This window comes from Schistocerca nitens, chromosome 8, assembly GCF_023898315.1.
Source record: "Schistocerca nitens isolate TAMUIC-IGC-003100 chromosome 8, iqSchNite1.1, whole genome shotgun sequence".
NCBI lineage: Eukaryota > Metazoa > Arthropoda > Insecta > Orthoptera > Acrididae > Schistocerca > Schistocerca nitens.
The window spans coordinates 123,073,758-123,094,163 of NC_064621.1; the positions used below are offsets into that span (position 1 = coordinate 123,073,758).

General features: G+C 41.8%; 1 protein-coding gene across 1 annotated transcript in view; it reads right to left on the reverse strand.

Moving 5' to 3' along the window:
• Positions 1–20,406, reverse strand: part of LOC126198865 (E3 ubiquitin-protein ligase SHPRH) — a 259,483-nt gene that overhangs the window by 135,517 nt on the left and 103,560 nt on the right. The window contains exons 7-8 of the mRNA XM_049935462.1: positions 16,311–16,430; positions 6,093–6,280 (exon numbers count right to left, since the gene is read on the reverse strand). Coding sequence (XP_049791419.1) covers positions 6,093–6,280; positions 16,311–16,430 — 308 coding nt within the window. The remainder of the gene's footprint in view (positions 1–6,092; positions 6,281–16,310; positions 16,431–20,406) is intronic.

Genomic DNA, 20,406 nt, shown 5'->3' on the forward strand with positions numbered 1-20,406 from the left:
AGGCGGGCTGTACGATGTTGGGGCGTGAGCGGAAGACGGCCTAACGGTGTGCGGGACCGTAGCCCAGCTTCATGGAGACGGTTGCGAATGGTCCTCGCCGATACCCCAGGAGCAACAGTGTCCCTAATTTGCTGGGAAGTGGCGGTGCGGTCCCTTACGGCACTGCGTAGGATCCTACGGTCTTGGCGTGCATCCGTGCGTCGCTGCAGTGCGGTCCCAGGTCGACGGGCACGTGCACCTCCCGCCGACCACTGGCGACAACATCGATGTACTGTGGAGACCTCACGCCCCACGTGTTGAGCAATTCGGCGGTACGTCCACCCGGCCTCCCGCATGCCCACTATACGCCCTCGCTCAAAGTCCGTCAACTGCACATACGGTTCACGTCCACGCTGTCGCGGCATGCTACCAGTGTTAAAGACTGCGATGGAGCTCCGTATGCCACGGCAAACTGGCTGACACTGACGGCGGCGGTGCACAAATGCTGCGCAGCTAGCGCCATTCGACGGCCAACACCGCGGTTCCTGGTGTGTCCGCTGTGCCGTGCGTGTGATCATTGCTTGTACAGCCCTCTCGCAGTGTCCGGAGCAAGTATGGTGGGTCTGACACACCGGTGTCAATGTGTTCTTTTTTCCATTTCCAGGAGTGTATGCCAAATTTAAGTAAATAAAAAATAGTGAGCATAATTCAAGTGGTTAGTAAATTGCAGGACTCGTGCTACCATACCAGCTGCGCATGAATCATACGTTCCATCACCTTGCAAACACAACTGATGAGAAAATGGGGTGATAACTAGAAGGAAGATGTTTGGCCTTACCGAGCTTAGGTATTGGTATGGGTATGGGTATGACAGTGGTTTTACGCCAGTGTATGGGAAACGTGCCCTCTGCCCAGATGTTATTATACGTATAAAGGAGAAAGTTCTTGCCCACAGGAGAAAGGTTCTGAGTCTGAATAAGAACATCGTTGGGATGAAGTGAGAGCATGATCTAGTTCCCTCATAGAAAAGGTAGCATTAGAGCATGACCTAGTTCTCTCATAGCACAGGCAGCATTGTAGCACTCACAATTCTGAGAAAAGAATGGTATTGCCTGAGCCTCCTCTACTCGTTTACAATAGAGGAAGGGAGGGTGATGGTGAGTGGAGCTCGAAATCTCTGCAAAAAAGCAGCCCAAGGTGTTGGAGATAGCAACAGGGTCCACTATGACATCATCTGCTGTGGTCAGGCCAGAAATTGGGGGATGGACGGTATCAGAAAGCTGTCGGATGTTGGCCCACATGATGAAAGAGGGAGCGGAACTGTTAAAAAAACTAGTAAATGAAATCCAGCTAGGTTTTCTTGCTAGCCCTAAGAACGCGATGACACAGTGCACACAACTGTTTATAACAAATGCAGTTGCCTTTGTAGGGCGACAGCTAAAAATGTGAGGAGCATGTCTCGGAATGCAAATTGCATCACGGAACGCCTTAGTCCACCTAGGGACCAAGAAACAGCACATCTAAGATAAAGTGTGAGGAATGGAATGTTCTGAGGTGGAAAGAATAGTGTTTGTAAGATATTCTACTTTGTCATCACAACTGGGGAAATGTTGTTCATCGAAGTTTGCCAGGGAGGAGTAAAGCCTCCGGTCGGCCTTAGAAAGCTGCCATTTCGGTGTGCACATAGGTGGGGTAAGAGTCAGCAAACTGATAGCACACAAAATAAGGGCCGTTCGAGTACATGCCAGGAAGAATGGACCACTCAAGATGACAGGCAAGTTGGGCAGTGCAGAAGGAGATACCCAACTGGGAATAGGTGTGCGTGGAGTCTGAAAGGAATATGAGTGCTCCCGTGTTAAGGCAAATGAGGTAAAAGTGATTGAGAAGGTCAGCCAAGAGGGCGCCCCCTCTCGAACAGCTTCTGAGAGAACCCCAAAGGGGATTGTGTACATTAAAGTCACCGAGCAGCGAAAAGGGGCGAGGGAGTTGCCCAATAAGCTGGAGGAACTCTGCCCTAATGATGGAGAGATGTAAACAGTGGGTGAAGCAAGGAAGGAAAATGTGGACTGCAACAGCTTGAACCCAGATAATCAGTGAGATGGTCTGACTATGGATGTCATCCCGGATGAGCAGCATGACTCCTCCACGAGAGAGTTCAAAGTGGTCATGAAGATAAAATTTTGTTTCCTGCAGGCTGAGAACAAGCAGACACTACGATTCCAAGAGCAACCATAAGTTCTCTTTGTGGGATCTAAGACCAGTAATGTTCCTTTGGAGGTGAGTCTTGACTTGGATAGGGAAGGTGAGAAAAAATAAAGCAGTGACACCCCAGCAGTTGCCGAGTGCCAGCCTTCAAAGACTCATTGCTACTGGGTGCAGAGACTGTTGAATCATGCTCCATGAGATCAACAGAGGCATCGGTATTCTTCCTCTGTCGATCTCCTGAGTCCAGAGCAGAAAAATGGTTGGTGATGTGCACTGGTGATACGGAGGTTGGCCGGGTGAGAATATCATGTGGCAACATCGTCAAAGAGGATCACCATGTCAGTGACGGAGAAGACTGCTTGCCTTTGTTTGATTACCTGGAGCCTTTCATGTTGGCAGAGGAAGACTCAGATGTTTGTTGGCTGGAGCGACATAAAAAGTCTCCTTCTGGCTGGAAAGGACCTGCCTGTTGTGTAGCAGGTGACTTTCGCTCCATGAGGCAAAAGTCTGGTGGCCTGTTGCATACCTGGAGGAGGAGACAGAGATGCTACCATGACACTGGGTGATTTTACAACAGCAGTGCTGAATTTGAAGTCTCATGTCTGCGTGGCCATGTCCTTCATGGAGCGAGATGTAGCAATAACACTACTGTAAGTGCTGGACGGCAGAAAGCAGGGTTTCCGATTAGCCAACAACCTGCGAGCGACCAGGTAAGACACTTTTTCCTCCACCTGGATCTCCTGGGCATGGTTGCCATTGCAATTGATAAAATGGAGAGAAGGAGGCAGACAATCACCCTCATGAGCACCCCCACAACAGGTTATTCATTTGGCTGTGTCAACAGGACATCTGAGTGTGGTTATAATGATGACATTTGTAGCAGTGCATCGGGTTCGGAATGTAGGGTCTGACTGATAACTTCATAGTCTGCTTTGATCTTTGACGGAAGCATCCTCTATCAAACGTGAGAAAAAGATTGCATGTGGGTACTAAGGATGTATCTACCTTACTCATCACCCAATGGATTGCAAAGACATCCTGACTATGGAGGTATGTTTGGATTTCTGCCTTGGTCAGACCATCAAGCAGCCTAGCGTAAATAACACCACAGGAAGAATTTAGTGGTTTATAGGCCTCAATAGAACATGATAGTCAAGGAGGAGTGAAGCTGCAAGCAATTGTTGTGCTTGAGAATCAGAAGTAGTCTCCAAAAGCAAAGTGCCATTCCATAAACATGAGCAGGACTTCACAGGGCTAGCAACTGCATCAACACCTTTCTGAATGATACATGAATTTACTGTAGTGAAAACTATCCGTCTTCAGTAGGTGAAACCATGAGGAACTGTGGTGCTGCTGGGAGAGTCTTTGAATTGTTAGCCTAATTCCATTTATCTTTCGTAGCTGCTGACTGTGAAGATGATTGGCTCATTGTGAGAAAATCTCCCATGATTGCCAGTATCTCTGATGGCATGCTCCTTTCAAGGGTGGGGGAGGGGGGGGGTTGTCATCCCCTAAGAGGAGGGTGCATCTGCCTTAGGTGATTGTTCACACCTCCAAAACATCTGACAGAGGGACCGTTTGGCAATCCGTGAAGGTAGCAGGATTGTTCACACCTCCAAAACATCTGACAGAGGGACCGTTTGGCAATCCGTGAAAGTAGCAGCTCAGGCAATCACCCCTCCTCGGGCCTGGCCTGCATCAAGCGGTACGTGCAAATTCTACCTGTCGACCTGGGGCTGGTAATTACATGTTAAACAGTCACCTCTTATGCATCAGATGTGTGGGCCGACCTTCAGGGCTGCACAGGGAGGAGGAGGAGGAGGAAGAAGAAGAAGAAGAAGAAGAAGAGGTTGGTTGGTTGATTTGGCGGAGGGAACCAAATGGCGAAATCATCAGTCCTGTCAGATTAGGGGAGGATGGGGATGGAAGCTGGCCATGCCCTTTCAAAGGAACCATCCAGGAATTTGCCTGGAGCAATTTAGGGAATTCATGGAAAACCTAAATCAGGACGGCTAGATGCAGGTATGAACCTTCATTCTCCCGAACGTGAGTCCAGTGTGCTAAACACCGCACCACCTCGCTCGGTGAGGAAGAAAATGAGGAACCTCAAATGCTGAAGTGGAGGAAGGACAAGAGAATGGGAACGAAGAAAGAAAAAAGGAATGAAAAACAGTGGAGAGACTGTTCCGATATCGGCTACTGAAAATGCAGAACACATTTCCAAAAACATCCCAGGCATGTTCTCCAAAGGTGAGGAAAAAGAATAGCAAGAGGATAGATACGCAGCACATAAGAGAAAAGATGTTGCAAAGGCTGGAGCCCTATGGTAGCCAGGCACAAACCCACCAAAGACAGGCGATCCCCCTGTGGGGATATAGGGAGTGGATGGTTGCTGTTATTTCACCAAGTAATTCACTCCACAGTCACAGAACCCATTAACAAGGACAAATCAGATGCCAATTATTCTACCAAAGCCTGCCAACAAAGCTTCAAGAACCAGCTGTAAGTGATGAATCTAGGGACATACTTCAAACCTCTACATATTACTCCTGCATGAAGTGCGAAGACGAGGCTAGACTCTTCACAGCATGCGCAGTGGCATCAAAGCAATCAGTTTTCTGTATTCGTATGTGAATGAAATAGGTAGAACCTTTAATAAGTCATGATAAATGAGATGTATCCTCTACCATATACTTCTTGGTGGTTTGCATAGTATAGCTGTAGATTATGCATGTGCATAGGGCATAGAAGGGAAAACACTTAACATTGTATGTTCAAAAATCTATTTTGTAGAATGGTGCCCATAGATGTCAATCATTGAAACATACAGCCACGTTTGAACTTTTGTTTATGTGAAAACGCCACCCTACATGCAGTGATAGACTGTTATAAGCACATTCCTCTATGTCTCATTGTTAGGTAAGACATTTGATAATAAGACTGTAGCTCAAAATTAATTGTGTGTGAACAAAAAGTAATAAAGAAAGCTTATATGAATGCATGAAGTATGTTCTTTTGGACATGTCTGAAAGAACAGACACCATGCATTTATATAACTGATTCACCTCAATGAGCAATGGATCCACAACCTTCAATGCAGATGCACATTTATATTCAACCTCCTGTGGGCTTCTAAAATTAGTTAGCATGGAGGACATGGATGGGGACTATGGATAGGTGACTCTAGGTGGGAATGTGAGTCAGCTGGTGAGTGTGACGAGATAGTCTGTATAATTACATTACAACTGTGTCTGGGTGGTTAATGCAAATCCCTAGTAAGCAGGTGATCCTGTGTTTGAATTGTGATCTGTCACAAATTTTCACATGCCGCTGCTGATTCCGCATATCATCAGTTTCTCTACCCCCCCCCCCCCCCCCCCCCACCCTCCAACCTTCAATTTACTTAATTAAAAAAAGATATTGCAATTGGTATTCCAACTGGGTATTTTATGCTTTTGTATAACTTTACTATAAGTTAATGACCTTTTAATTGAGAAGGAGTGTCCAAAATGTTGTCCATCTCTGAAGGCACATAGAAGAGGACAAACTTTCCTTTGCTTAGGTCTGATGCAATATTTTAAGAGTACACATGCCTGTTTTTCTGACTTTCACACAAAACTTTCAGCACACTGTGCTGAATTTATGCTGCTAGACTCAAACAACATCTTTCCTAACTAGCAATCTACATTCTGTGGCAGTTTATGATACGATTGAATTTGATCTAACTTTATAATGGCATGGAGTATGAAAATTTTTCTTTCAAAAATAAAGCACAGACAGGCTATAAAAAAACACAGAAAGCTAAGAATGAGAGCAGTACTCTAACTGAAAAGGAAACTGGGTAATTGTCTTGTAGAAAGTACACTAACTTCAGACCGAATTTCACAAACAAACAGCCAAATACTTGCCTTGCACTGACTTCTGTATAGGGGTTCCCGTTATTGCCCATCGATGAACGGCCAAAAGATGGCGTGCTGTTTCTGCAGTCTTACTCGAGTGAGATTCCACCATCTGGGCTTCATCCAAACATATTCTCCACCATTCAATGCATGTGAGAGGAGATGGCGGAGCATAAAACCGCTTGGCATGCCGCAATCTGCAAAAAGTCCACAGTGTCTAAAAATTACCACAAATGAATAGTTTTAAGGATTTGTTAATTTTTGTATCTTTGAGCAATTTTGTGGAACACCATAATTTTCTACTCATTAATGTATTTTCACTGAAGTGCTATCAATTTATTTGTGCCAATACGATACATTATCCCTAATGGGACAAATAGACGTCACCTGTCTGATGACGTACATACGGAAACTGGCTTTAATGACTATGAGGCAGTTATAGAAGCAATGATTACCAAAGTACAATACGCAGCTAAAACATGTAGGAAGATCCATATGTATGGTGAACTGGATAAGGGGCAGTACTGGCATATTTCAATGAGGAACATGGTAACATTGGCTCTGGGTAGTAGCATGTGGAAGAACTACAGCTCATGTTTAGAAGAACAGCAGACCAAGCACTCATTACAGATACCCCTAACAGAACAGTTTAAGAAATGCCTAATTAAATGTGTATGGCTGTCAAGGGGGCAATGAGTAAAGTCTTCAGTGACTACCACAGCAAAAGCTTATCGAAAGATTTCTTTCAAAACTCAAAGAAATTCTGGTCATATACAAAAGCTGTCAGTGGAATCAAAGTTCACGTCCAGACCCTCATGAATGTTGTATTGCCTGTAACCTTTTCTCTCTGAACCTACAACTGATATTTGTTTTATAGTTTTTATGATACTTTACCAGTATGAGTGGTTGGCCTTGTCAAAGGTTCATCCTCCATTGCAACTGGAGGACTGGAATCGAGCCCATGATCTGTGATTATATGTACCCCAACACATCAATGTCTTAGTGCTTATCCCCGGTCATTACTGCTACAGTTCTCCCATTGTTACCTGTAATGGTTGTTTGCTGCAGTGTTGGAATCTAGTGTACATATACATTGAGGCTCTCTTCTTTGTTATTAAAACTATTACTATATTTTTGAAATTCAATGGCCTTTTTGAATAAGTGGGCACGGGAACTCTTCTCCACAGTGAGAACTTTCATGTCTGCACATTTTATTATACGGTCAGTCTCGCACAGTGTGTATTCTGCCACAGAAAATTTGTCCATGTGTCCCAGCCGATAATGTTGCTTATATTCAATTACGTTGGTACTGATGGCTTGTCCAATCATTCTGACCGAGACTTTTCCTCACATACACAATATGCGGATATAGTCCTGACACTGCTAGAGGGACTTTTTATACTCTGCTGATATCGAGATACTTTTTGAGCTTAAAGACCAGTTTTCTTAAAGACCAGTATGTAAACGATCTTTGTGCCACGATAGCTCAATATATGGCCGAGTCAGTTTGTCATCCTGTGAATGTATGGCAGGAAGTGACTGTCTTTCTAAACTCTCCGTGAAGAAATTGGAAACTGCTTGGCTAACTGGACTACACATCTAACTCCTACCAGCTGATCCACATAAAGGAACTAGTGGTAAGACATGCTCAAAACAGCTTTGTCATGTCACTTGGGAAAATGGAACTGATATGATCCAGAGAGCCACTGAGTGGCACTTACATAAACATTTTCAAAGACAGGTGCTGGACATGGAACCTTGTAAACAGAAGGTGTGGTACAAGCATGTCAATGACACCTTTGTGTGCAGCCATGGTGAGGAATAGCTCTCTGACATCCTAAGACGCCTTAACAATCTCCATGCCAACATTAAACTCAATGCGGATGTAAAAAAAGGATAAACAGCTACCTTCTCTAAATGTGCTTGTTAAAAGGAATGGTGAGAACATGGACCACAACATGTACCAAAACCAACACACTCCTGCACAAACTTTCAAATTGTCACCCAAGCAATGGGTACCCCACTAGATGCATAAGAAGTGCCACAAACATAACAATGTATGAAGTGACATGCTGGAAGAAGAAATGTCAAGTACATTCTTTCTGCCATACATTTCCAGAGTGACAAACTGAATGCACAGACACCTGAAGACTGTCTACAAATAGACTGAGAAGGTCAAAGAATGTCAGATCGGCAGAGCACAAAAGGGACCCACTCACAATGTCAGGAATATACCACACCTACGTACATGTGGAAAAGTCTAGGCTAGACTGACTGTATGACCCATCAACATCTGCAGCATTCCATGTCGGCACACATGGACAAATTGGTTGTGGCAGAACATTCTCAGTGTGAGACCAACCACGTAATAAAATTCACAGACACAGAATCTGTCACTATGGAGAAGAGCAATCATGGTCGCTTATTCAGGGAAACCACAGAATTTCACAAACATGGTAATAGTTTTAATAAGAAAGAAGAAAGCCCGAAGGCAAACAGATTTTTGATTCCAATACTGCAGTGGATGATTGTTGCAGGGGGAAAACTACATTGGTAGTGACCAGTGATAAGTACATATGACTCCCAGTCATGAGCTTCACTCCAGTCCATGCCAGAAATGGAGGACAAATCCATTGGCTGAAGATATACTGTTCAGAAATTGCAGAAAAGCTGGTGCATGATATAGCTGCTTCCACAGGTGGCCCTGTCTCTGGTGGGATAGGACAAGATTACGACAGGACTAGAATGGAATGTGCCAGGTGGGTAAATCGGGTAGATCTCGCATCTGTGTCTTCCACAAGGATACGAGCCCCGTGGCAAGAGGCTGGGTGTGGGAGTCAAATAGGTATGGTCCAAAGGGTCACATAGGGGTGGCAGAATATGGCTTTAGGACGGATGGGAAAGACTGTGGATTGGACGTCCCTCATCAGAGACCTGGCGAAGGACACGGTTCACTTGCTCCAGTCTGGGATGGTAGTGGCTGATAAAGGTTGTGCTCCTTTGAAGCTGGTTCTTGGGGATGATGGGATGATACAGTGTGGGAAACCTGTTTGTAGACTAGGTTTCGTGACAGTGTTCATCTGTCGGGGCCTCAGTGAGACTTTCAGCATACTGGTCAAGGGAAACCTTGTCAGTGCATTGTGACCAGAAATGACAGACATCCTCATCATGATCCTCCCTGACACTCCTAAAATGGTAGTCTGCTGCCCATCCAATCTGTGCAACATCCTGGTCTGTCTCTATGCTATGCCCACTTCTAACTCCTTGCCACAGGGACTGTACCGCTGTTGGAGGCTTAGTTACAAGACCTACGCAATTCACCCATCCTGCACATTCTATTCTTGTCCTGCCACAGTTTTATCCTACCCTATCAGGGGTACTGCCACCTGTAAAAGCAGCTATGTAATGCACCAGCTCTGCTGCAATTTCTGCACAGTATTTTATAAGGGCATGACCACCAATGAACTGTTCTCCAGAATGAATGACTGACAGCAGTGTTTATCACCCAGTGGCAGAACATGATGCTGAGCATGACATGCTCGAGTTCAGTGGTTGTTTCACAACCTGTGCCATCTGGATTCCTCCCCCCCCCCCCCCCCTGCACCAGCTTTCCTGAACAACGTAGACGGAAGTTATCCTTGCAACAACCCCTCCCTCTCACACCGCTGTCCTCGCACCTGCTACCTCTCTCAGAACCATCAGCTACCCTTCCCTAATCCTTCCTATTTCTTCCTGCCTCTTCTCTCCCTCTGTCTACACTACCTAACTCAACCTCTAACCCCAGCCTAGGCTACCACACTGCACCTATGTGGGTGTACTCTAGCTCACCTTGGGATTCATCTAAAAGCTATCAAAGCTTTCATTCTATTTGTTTGTTGATGACTTGGCACTTTTATTATTCACTGAGTTGATCCCTTTACTGCTAAATTAGTCAGAAAGGGTATATGCTATGAGCACAACATCGAGTCACAACAGGAATCAGTCAACTTGTACGAATGCCTGAGTGTAACGATTTATAGGGATACACAATGGAACTGTCACATAGGTAAGGTACGTGGCAGACTTCGGTTCATTGGCAGGGTACTAGAAAAATTTAGCCAGTCTACAAAGGAGATTACTTACAAAACACTTTTACATTCCATCTAAGAATACTGCTAAAATGTTGAGTTCCATACGAAATGTATCTAACAGAGAACATTTAATGTATACAAATAGTGGTGGCTCAAATAGGTCAAAGGTTTGTTTGACTCACAGGAGAGTGTTACAGAAATTTTGAAAAATCTGTATTAGTAGGTCCTTGAAGATATATGCCAACTGTACCACAAAAGCATACTTAGGAAGATTTGGGACCCACCATTAAACGAAGACTTTAGAGAAATTCTTGATCCTTCTTTGTATCCCTCCCATACAAATCACAAAGACAAGATTAAACTAATTACAGCATGCACAGCAGTCAGTCTTTGCATACTCCTTACACAAATGGAACACAAAGAAAACCTAACACCTGGCACTGTGTCAATTACGCTGTCATGCAATTCAAAGTGCTTGCAGAGATTTTATGTAGTTGTAAATGTAAAAATTTGGTGGTATGCCCACAATGCAATAACTTTTCAAAATCATGTTACTATAGATCTTATCACATGGTCCTGAATAATTTATGTAGTGTGTGTACAAGGGTTGGAATTTTAATAGTGTCAACTACTTATTTACAGCTCTTACAAAATAGATACGAGTTTCAAAGTTTAACTGACCTTCACAGTAGTCACCAGCATTGTGTACAAGTCATTGCCAGCGATGTGGAAGTCGTAGGATACTCTTAGCAGTGCCAGTTGTGTTGACAGTTTGAGTGGCGCAGTCTACTGCCCGACGAATTTGTAGCAGTTCTGAAGCGAATGCCGTGAAGTGTTTCCTTCAGTTTAGAAATCGAGTTGAACATGAGGGTTTAAGTCAGGGGAATGCAGTAGGTGGTATAGCATTTAGCAGCCCCATCAGTCAAACAAATCGGTAACAGCTTGCACTGTATGTGCTTGATCATTGTCCTGCAAAATGATGGCCAGGTCCTGCAGAAAGTGTCATCACTTCTGTCTCTTAAACTGATCGTAGGTTGTGTTCCAAAAATGGACAGCACAGAGACAAAAGTGATGACACTTTCTGCAGGACCTGACCATCATTTTGCAGAACAATGCTCAAACACATACAGTGCAAGCTGTTACTGATTTGTCTGATTGATGGGGTTGCTAAGTGCTATACCACCTACTGCACTCCCTTGACTTAAGCCCTTATAAATTCAACTCTATTTCTAAACCGAAGGAAACACTTCACAGCATTCACTTCAGAACTGCTACAAATTCGTTGGGCAATAGACCGCGCTGCTCAAACTGTCAACACAACTGGCACTGCTAAGAGTATCCTACGACTTCCACATTGCTGGCAATGGGTTGTACGCAATGCTGGTGACTACTTTGAAGGTCAGTGAAACTTTGAAACCCGTATCTATTTTGTATGAGCTGTAAATAAATAGTTGCCACATTGAAGTTCCAACCGTTGTATTAAACATTTAAAAAACATGCAGTAATGGGGAATTCCAGAATGAAATGTTTGCATATTATGTATAAGGGGACAGGAAAATAGTGAAGGCACTGATGTATCCAAAACCTAACAATTTTCTACTTTTTCTTGTAGGTCTGTTGTTTGCTCAGTAGTCATAAAACAAGCATTTCAGATAAAAATTACAAAAGAATCAATGATTTGTTAGGAATCATAAGGCCAGTTGGTGATAACAGGCTTGGCTGTGAACTTGGCAAAGATTTGAACTACGTGTCTCAATTTGGAAACCACACACTTGAAAAACTACTTATTTCAGCAGCATATCTTTTATCATCATCTGTGTCACAAAATGTCTACTACTTTAATTTTTTAGTACATCAGAATTAACAGACTATGAATAATACTTTGCAGTCAAATATAGGTTACATGGAAGTTTACAGTCCTCTCTTAACTAAGTAGTATCAATAAAAATCTCATCCCGAAGTAATTATGGCATTCCGTCATTGCTCCACAATTTGCTTGTAGGAAATGAGAACTGCAATTTACCACCTCTCTCCAAAAAGGCATAATAGAATTTGGAACTTTTCCAGTGCAATTTCCATTTGCACACACACACACACACACACACACACACACACACAAAATTAGTAAGCCATAAGATTCAACTTATTAAAGAGAACTTCATTTCTAAATAACGTATTATGATATTCAATTTCACATGGATTTTTCCTCTAAATTAATATCATAACCTTTCCAGTTATTTTTATATTTATAATATTTTTCAATGTCAATTTAACAGCCATTTAAAATAATTCTGTAATTCAGTAATCCAAGCTACAGTTTTACTTGAGTAAACATAAATAAAGAGAAATATATATTAAGTTGAACAGAGGCAATTATGAGACATGTGAGAAGTACCAATACCTGGGAGTACTGGTTATGGAGGATAACGAGAAGAAATAAAATTTAGAATTGCTGCAGGAAATAGAGCTTACTGGGCCCTGATCAAGACCCTTCAGTCACATAGCCTGAATAGAAAATCGAAGGTGACGGTCTATCAAACAGTCATAAGAACTGTGGTAATGTATGGCTCAGAAACATGAACAATGATTGTAGCAGAAGAAGAACTCTTGAGAAGACGGGAGAGGAAAATATTAAGAAAGATTTTTGGAGCCATGTATGAGGCGGGGCAATGGAGGATAAGGAGAAACAAGGAACTGGAAGAACTGTATAGAAATCCTGACTTGGTGACTGAAATTTAGTGTAACAGATTGAGATGGCTGGGCCATGTAGAATTAATTTCGGACGATTGAGTTGTCAAAAAGGTTTACACAGGAAATCCAGGTGGCAAAAGGAGCCCCCAGAAATGATGGCTGCAGGATGTGGAAAATGATTTGAGAAATATTGAGTCAAGAGATGGAGGAAATGAGCAGAAAATCGTCAGGATTGGGCTGTGATCATCAGAGAGGCCACGGCCCTACATGGGCTGTAGCGCCAAGGATTAAGTAAGTAAGTCAACACAAATAAAATTTATATTTCACTGGAATTTTATTTTACTCTATAGTAAAAGGTATTTCAGTGTCCTAAAAAATGCCTTATTAATAATACACTATATATAAAATGTACAAAGGAACAAAAATCAGATAAATACTGAACAGTTCTAGATGGATATGATAATACAAAAAGAAAAATAGTAGAGGTTAGGTGGCAAGAAGTGGTTACATGGCAGGCAGTAACACAACTGTTACTGAAAGTAGTATAATAAATTAGTGTAGAGAAAATGATGAGACTGTAATGAAAATAAAAGTAATAATTTAAAAATCAAAAAACACAAGTGGAACAATTTAACTATGAAAAATGTGTTAAAATGAAGGTAAGATAGGATTAAAACCAGAGGTTAGAGGTGCCAGATGAGTGACAAATTCACGGGATTTTAATAGTTAATGCGTCTTATTTTTGTGAAGGCTGTTTACACAACGAACATTCCTCTCTGCAGGGAGAACATGTACTATTTTGTTGCAAGTGCTCACCTGTGTATAAAAGCATTGCACACAAACAGTATGTTTATAGTTTCTTTTCTGGCCTGGTCTGGCAGACAGCTTTAATTTGTGAGGGAATTCAAATTTATGGTATAATGTAACTTGGACGTAATGAACTTTGGAAAAGTCTAGAGCATAAATTCACTACGTATTAATAGTAAAAATTTACTTAAGATGATGGAAGGAGTAAAGGTAATCACTCTACATCTACATCTACATCCATACTCCGCAGGCCACCTGATGGTGTGTGGCGGAGGGTACCTTGAGTACCTCTTACAGGTTCTCCCTTCTATTCCAGTCTCGTATTGTTCGTGGAAAGAAAGATTGTCAGTATGCCTCTGTGTGGGCTCTAATCTCTCTGATTTTATCCTCATGGTCTCTTTGTGAGATATACGTAGCAGGGAGCAATACACTGCTTGACTCCTCGGTGAAGGTATGTTCTCGAAACTTCAACAAAAGCCTGTACCGAGCTACTGAGTTCAGGAACTGCATAGTCAGTGGGTACATGAATGAAACTGAAGTAGTTGGTAAGCTTTGTGGTGATGTTCCTCTTTCATATGGACATCTGAAGCCTTCACTATCTCCCAACCATCTCCACTCTTCTGGCACCTGAATCTTTAATTGTCACCATTGGTTCACTTCTGTAAACACAGGCATCCCCCATGCACACTGCCTCATGGATGTCAAATGCTAGATCTCCTAATGGCTTAATGACCTCATTCGCAATATGACTCCGGATCTGCATCCTTACCCTCAATTTTTTCTCTTTTGTGGGAAAGATATAAAAAGAAATAGCAGCACAGCTATGGGTACCAACATGGGACCCTCCTGTGCTAACCTGTTTATGGGCATCTAGAGGATACCAGTACCCCAAACCCCTAGGCCAGTTCACATTTGTCAACAACACCTTCGTGATCGGCAGCTGTGGCAGAGGCACTCTACCATCATTTCTCAGAATTCTCAACATGTCCTCTCCCACTTGCTTCACCTAGAGCTCCTCACCATACCACATTCCTGTACACCTCTGTGACTGCTCAGTAATGTCTATCTCCATACCAAACAAGTCTTTTAAATTTTAAAGCTGCCATCTCTTTCACACAAGAAATCTCTTTTGTATAATCTGGCTACTCACAAATTGTGCATTTGTAGTAATAAGCAATCCCATATTCAGTGTGCTGAAAGCGATACTGTTGTCTTCACATACAGGTATTACCCCCGAACTTAGTTCACAAACAGGTCTCCCGTGTTGTATCTGCATGTGTCCCTAACTCTCTGACCATCCTTGCAAAGAAGCATCCTCCTTGTTATAAAATATTACTGAGACAACTTAACTGCATTCTTTACCACTGCTCCAATTATTTACCATTGTGTCTGAAATAAGGAACAATGTATCCACAACCATTTTCACCTCTTCTGAAAAAGTATTCTTTGCATACACCGTTGACACAATATTCCAGTCCATCCTTATGTCACAGCTACCACTGACCCCTCACCAAATGGGTCACAACCCCACGCAAGATGCAGGTGCAAAACTTGTCCTGTCTATCCACCTGGCACATCCTACTCCTGTCCCCTCACAAGGATATCCTATCCTATGCTATCAGAGAATGGGCCACCTGCGAAAGGAGTAATGCCACATCCACTCTGTCATAACTACTGCACAGCTTTGATCACAAGCATAGCCATGTCTCCAGTGGCTGAACATGCTGCTGAGCAGCATGATCAACTTCGGTGGCTGCTTCATGACCCCTGCCACCTGGATTCTTGCTGCTGACACTGGCTTCCCTGTATTACACAGACAGGGACTGTCCTTACAACACGTACTTCAGTCTTGCAATCCTCCTCACAGCCACCTCTGCCCCTCTCCCCTTCTCGCATATCCCTTCCAACACTTTGTTCATTAAATAGTTGTGCCCTACTCTCTGCAGACTCCTACTTCCTCTGTTCCACTTTTCCCTTCTGGTCCTCTCCTTCAGGCCACTGTGTGTCATGCACGACTCCTCCTCCTCCTGACACGAGAGTGTGCTCACTGCTGCAATACTTTTTCCCCATGTGTTTGCTGCTTCTCCCTCCCAGCTGTCAGCCGCCCTTCCCTTCCATCATTCCTGCCTCTTTTTCCACCCGAGTCAATCCCTCACACCAGTTGAGCTGGACAATATATGCTGGTTGAGACAAATTAGCTGTGCAGGTGTACATGTACTCATATTCTGTATCAGTCAGGTTCAAAAGCTTGGCATTTTTAGTCTTATCTATGCACCTATGGTCATTTGATGCCTCAATTAAATAGTGAGCTGCTACCTCTAACCCTTCCATTTCCACTGATGAGTTTCCATTTGTATATTTATTTTAGTCCTCAGTACTGAGATACCAGAAAAAGGTTTGACCAATATATAGAGGACTTCATGATCAGCAGGCCAGGAATAGGCATTCACATTATAATGTGACATAACTCACAGAATACTTAAAATAAAGTAGAGCGTCAGGTTTAAATCTTGTTGACTCCTGATATATTCTTTGTTTTAGCAAGCGTGAAAGAGAGAGACCTTTTGAGCAGCTTATAAATATATATGTTTAATTCCTCTACACCAATATGAGAATGATGAACATGTGTTGCAAATAAATACTGATGAATAATATCTACCTGGCTGAGTCATTATTCATTTCCACATAGACAAGTTCACGCCTCAAAGTTTCATACGTTGTCAGAACAACTTTACTCCGGGCTAAAATGTATGGCTGGACAAATCCCTTGGTAACTCCTCTGTAAAAAAAAAAAAAAAAACACAATTAGTTGGGATTGTACAAGTGAACCACTACAATACACTTAACAGAATGACGTAAAATGGTCCATCCAATGACAAAAGAAATATATCAAAATTGGCTACGAAATAACTTACTGTGTTAGTAGTAAGTTTGTACCATAAACCTCCAGTAACACAAGCAGATCATTATTTTATTCAAATTTATTAATTGTTATTACATATATAAGGCACTGGTATGCAAAGAGTACATTGGATGAGGAGGTGGATGGGGGAACAGTGAGGAGAGCCTGAAAGAGAGAGAGAGATGAAAGTGCACAATAGACAACAACAGAATAACAGATGATGTGACATAATGCAAAACGGAGAAGAACATAATTAGCAAAATTAATACTGATTGTAATGGTTTTATGATTCCACCACAGAAAAATAAAATAAAAAAAAGGAAAACACTAACTACTATCACCAACTTTTCTTCCATATAATAGCTGCTTCCTCTCCAAGCATTTCAAATGCACTGCCACATACATCTTGCGTTCACTGTATGCTCAAAATAGTATATCTCTGAAAGTTCTTCGCCAATTGCATTGAAATTTGACACAACGTTGCATTTGAATATGAGCATGTTTTTACAGACCTACCAAAGCACAGATGTATGCTGTTAACAAAAACCTCATGTTCGTTTGTTCAAAATCATATCTCTGAAAGTTCTTCACCAATTGCTTTCAAATGTTGATACAAAAATCTTTAACTCTGCGTAAAAAAAAAAGTCAAAAACTTGTGTTCTTCTCAATTTGTGGCTGATTGCAGTTATCAGTCATTTCCAGACATGACTGACAAATCCTGACTCAAGACACAAAGCTAGCATTCAAAAAAAACGGCTCCGTAAGCCATATTAAACAACGCACTTAAGGAGGCTTGGATGCAGTTTGTGGAAGAATATATTGTGTCATGGACCATAGGATGGAACAAAGTAATTGTCAGTGATGGGAAGAGGTTTAATTTGGATGGGCCAGATTGTTTTCAGTACTACTGGCATGACCTCTGCACAAGAGAACTAGTTCAGACATGTAGAAACTTCGGTGGTGGCCAAATTTCCAGCCCTAAAGTTCTCTTGTTTCTTTAATTCCTTAAGTACCATCAATGCTAACAGAAATATGAGAACATATTTTGTTTTGTTTTGTTGTAAACTGTGAGGGAAAAGGGTGTGCAATAACAAATACATACATAAATATGTTTTATCCACAAATAACCATGTGCCATTACACTAATTTCCACTGCTGTACTTAGTATCTCAGGTTCAGAGACAGAAATATAGATAGAGATACTTTGTCATCCACAACAGGTTTTCTTGATGCAATAATTTACCAACAGCTGTATGTATTATAGAAATTTATTTTATGAACTTCTTATGTGCTACCAGTTTCAGCATTACATTGATGCCATCTTCAGGCCCCACACGACATAGTTGTAAAATCGCTATACACGGAAGGAGCCATATAACTGGATCCATGAATCAAATCGCTATGCAACAGCTCTTGATGGCCAGGCGACACATACGGCTGTTGGTAAATTATTGCATCAAGAAATACATGCCAGCCGTTGTCCCACAGTCCATAATGGATCAACAAAGACAACAGGCTCTGGTGCGAATGATGAATCAGGTGATGCCTCAGGGTTAGATCGACGGTGACAGGCCTGTCGTCTCATCTTCATTCCTCAGCTGACATACAATGGTGTCTTCTTTAAATTTCGTCTTACTATCCACTCCATTGTAGGAAGTGTAGCACATGGCTTACAGGTGTTTTGTCAGCCACTAGAATATCTGATAGATGAGGTCTTAGGTTAATTTGCCCTCACAGGATTGTCGTGCAATATTTGAGGGTGTGGGCAATCATTAACATTCATTCACAGATGGATTCTGAGGCTTATTACCACCACAGCAAAAATTCATGACCTTTTTTTGGTACGTCCAGTGTTCTGAGACTGTATAACACAATACATTCCCTCTTCAAGCTTTGCAGTGAAGCCTGCTACACCTTGGTTGTGTGGTTAATTTATTGGATCATGTACTGTCTTACCATTTCCTCTTCCATTTCTTCAGGATGTTGCACTGAATGTGTGTCCTTAAGTCGGCACTTGGAATAACTTGTGAGTTCTCCATCAGTGAATGTTAGATAACCCCTATGCACACTATGAAACAATGGAAAAATGTTAACCTCAGCAGCAATAGTTTTATCTGTGAATGTATGAAGACACTGTATTTTTCAAATGGTTAATTTGGGGAAAAACCTCATCTTATAATCAGGCAAATACAGTAAAACAAAGATGATATAATGCTCGTGTGACTGTATGTTCCATTGCAGCTACAATGCCATTTGCTGTAATTCCAAAAAGTGTGGTACTTAAAACTGATCCCTGTAGGACTCTATTATCTTGCATATACTGGTTACTAAGGGTCACGCCCAACCTACCCTAAATAATCCAAGTGATAAAAAAAAAAAATTGTGTGAAGACAGGTAAATTTCCCCAAAAACACCGCTCATGCAGAGTTGATAAAATGTGATCCTGCCACATTGTATCATATCACTTGTGTAAATCAAAAAATACTGTGACTGTGTGTCGGTGGTGCACAGAGGCCTCTCTATCAACAAACTCCAATCATATAAGACGATTAGTCATATTTCAAGATCTTCGAAATCTGCATTAGAATCAGAAAAGGACATTTCCAGATTCCAGGCACCAAAAAAGCAATGCTTTAACCATTCTTTCTAACAATATATCCAAGTTGCTTGTTAGATTCATGAGCCTGTAGTTATTTCTATTTTTTGGGTCTCGTTCTGGTTTCAGTATTGTTAAAATTTTTTAGAACAGTTTTTGCTATTTTGCACCAAGATATTTTAGCGTTTGACTATGGACATTTTGTGGTCCTGGGGACATATCCCTATACTGTTTTAAAACATTATTTAGTTCTCAGACTGAAAAGAGTTTATTATAGATCTGGTAAGATGAAAGACACAGTATTACATTTTGTGAAAAGGCGATCGTGAGCGTAAGTAGGATGGTAATTCTTAGATGCGACATTTCTGCATAATATATTGATAAAAATTCTGCAATGTCATGGGAAGTGGTATTAATTTCTTGTTCGTCAAGGATTCCCTACATTCCATTAATGACCTGAAATCCACTAATCCACCACAATTTGGACCACACTTGTGAAACTGTGGTTTATACCATCATTGACGAAACAGAGCTCCTAACACTCTTCCTTTTCTTGTTTCATTAAGTAAAGTGCTTTTGCTCTTGATGTTTTGAATAAAATAAAATCTTCACCGGCGGCATTTGCAATCTCACTGCACTTTCACAGAAAAGATTTACATCTACGAGGACCTAAAGAGAATGGTGTTTTAGTGTTAACAGCTTGTATGATCATTTCTGTTGTGTCTTGTGCTACTACATCAACCGTCTTCTCTGTATTTATTGTTATTATTTATTGTATCTGTACTTTAGCAGTTAAATCATTCCAATTGGCTCTTTGCAGTAGCCAACATAATAAACAATCAGTGTGGTGTAAATTTAAGACGGTTGCAGTCACTGCGTAATGGCCAGTATCGGAAAAGCAATCAACAATGTACCCTTGGACCACAGGTGCAAGGTTAGGAGTGCAGATTGTCAAATCTACTGCACAGTATGAGCCATAGGAGATGTTTAAATACGATCAGGCTTGTGAATTTACTAGGCAGATATCAAAGTGTGTGAGTAATCTCTCTAGCAGATGCTCTCACAAGTCATCGTCTTGCTGCCCCATATGTGATGGTGTGCACTGAAATCTCCCAATGAAATGAAAGACAGGGTAATTGTTTAATTATGTCTTCCATTTCTCTGTAAGTAATATCTCGGTCATGGGGAATGTATGTATTACATACTGTTGTTGTTATGCTCAATTGTACTCTTATTTGTCCGGTGAAGGCGTTCGAT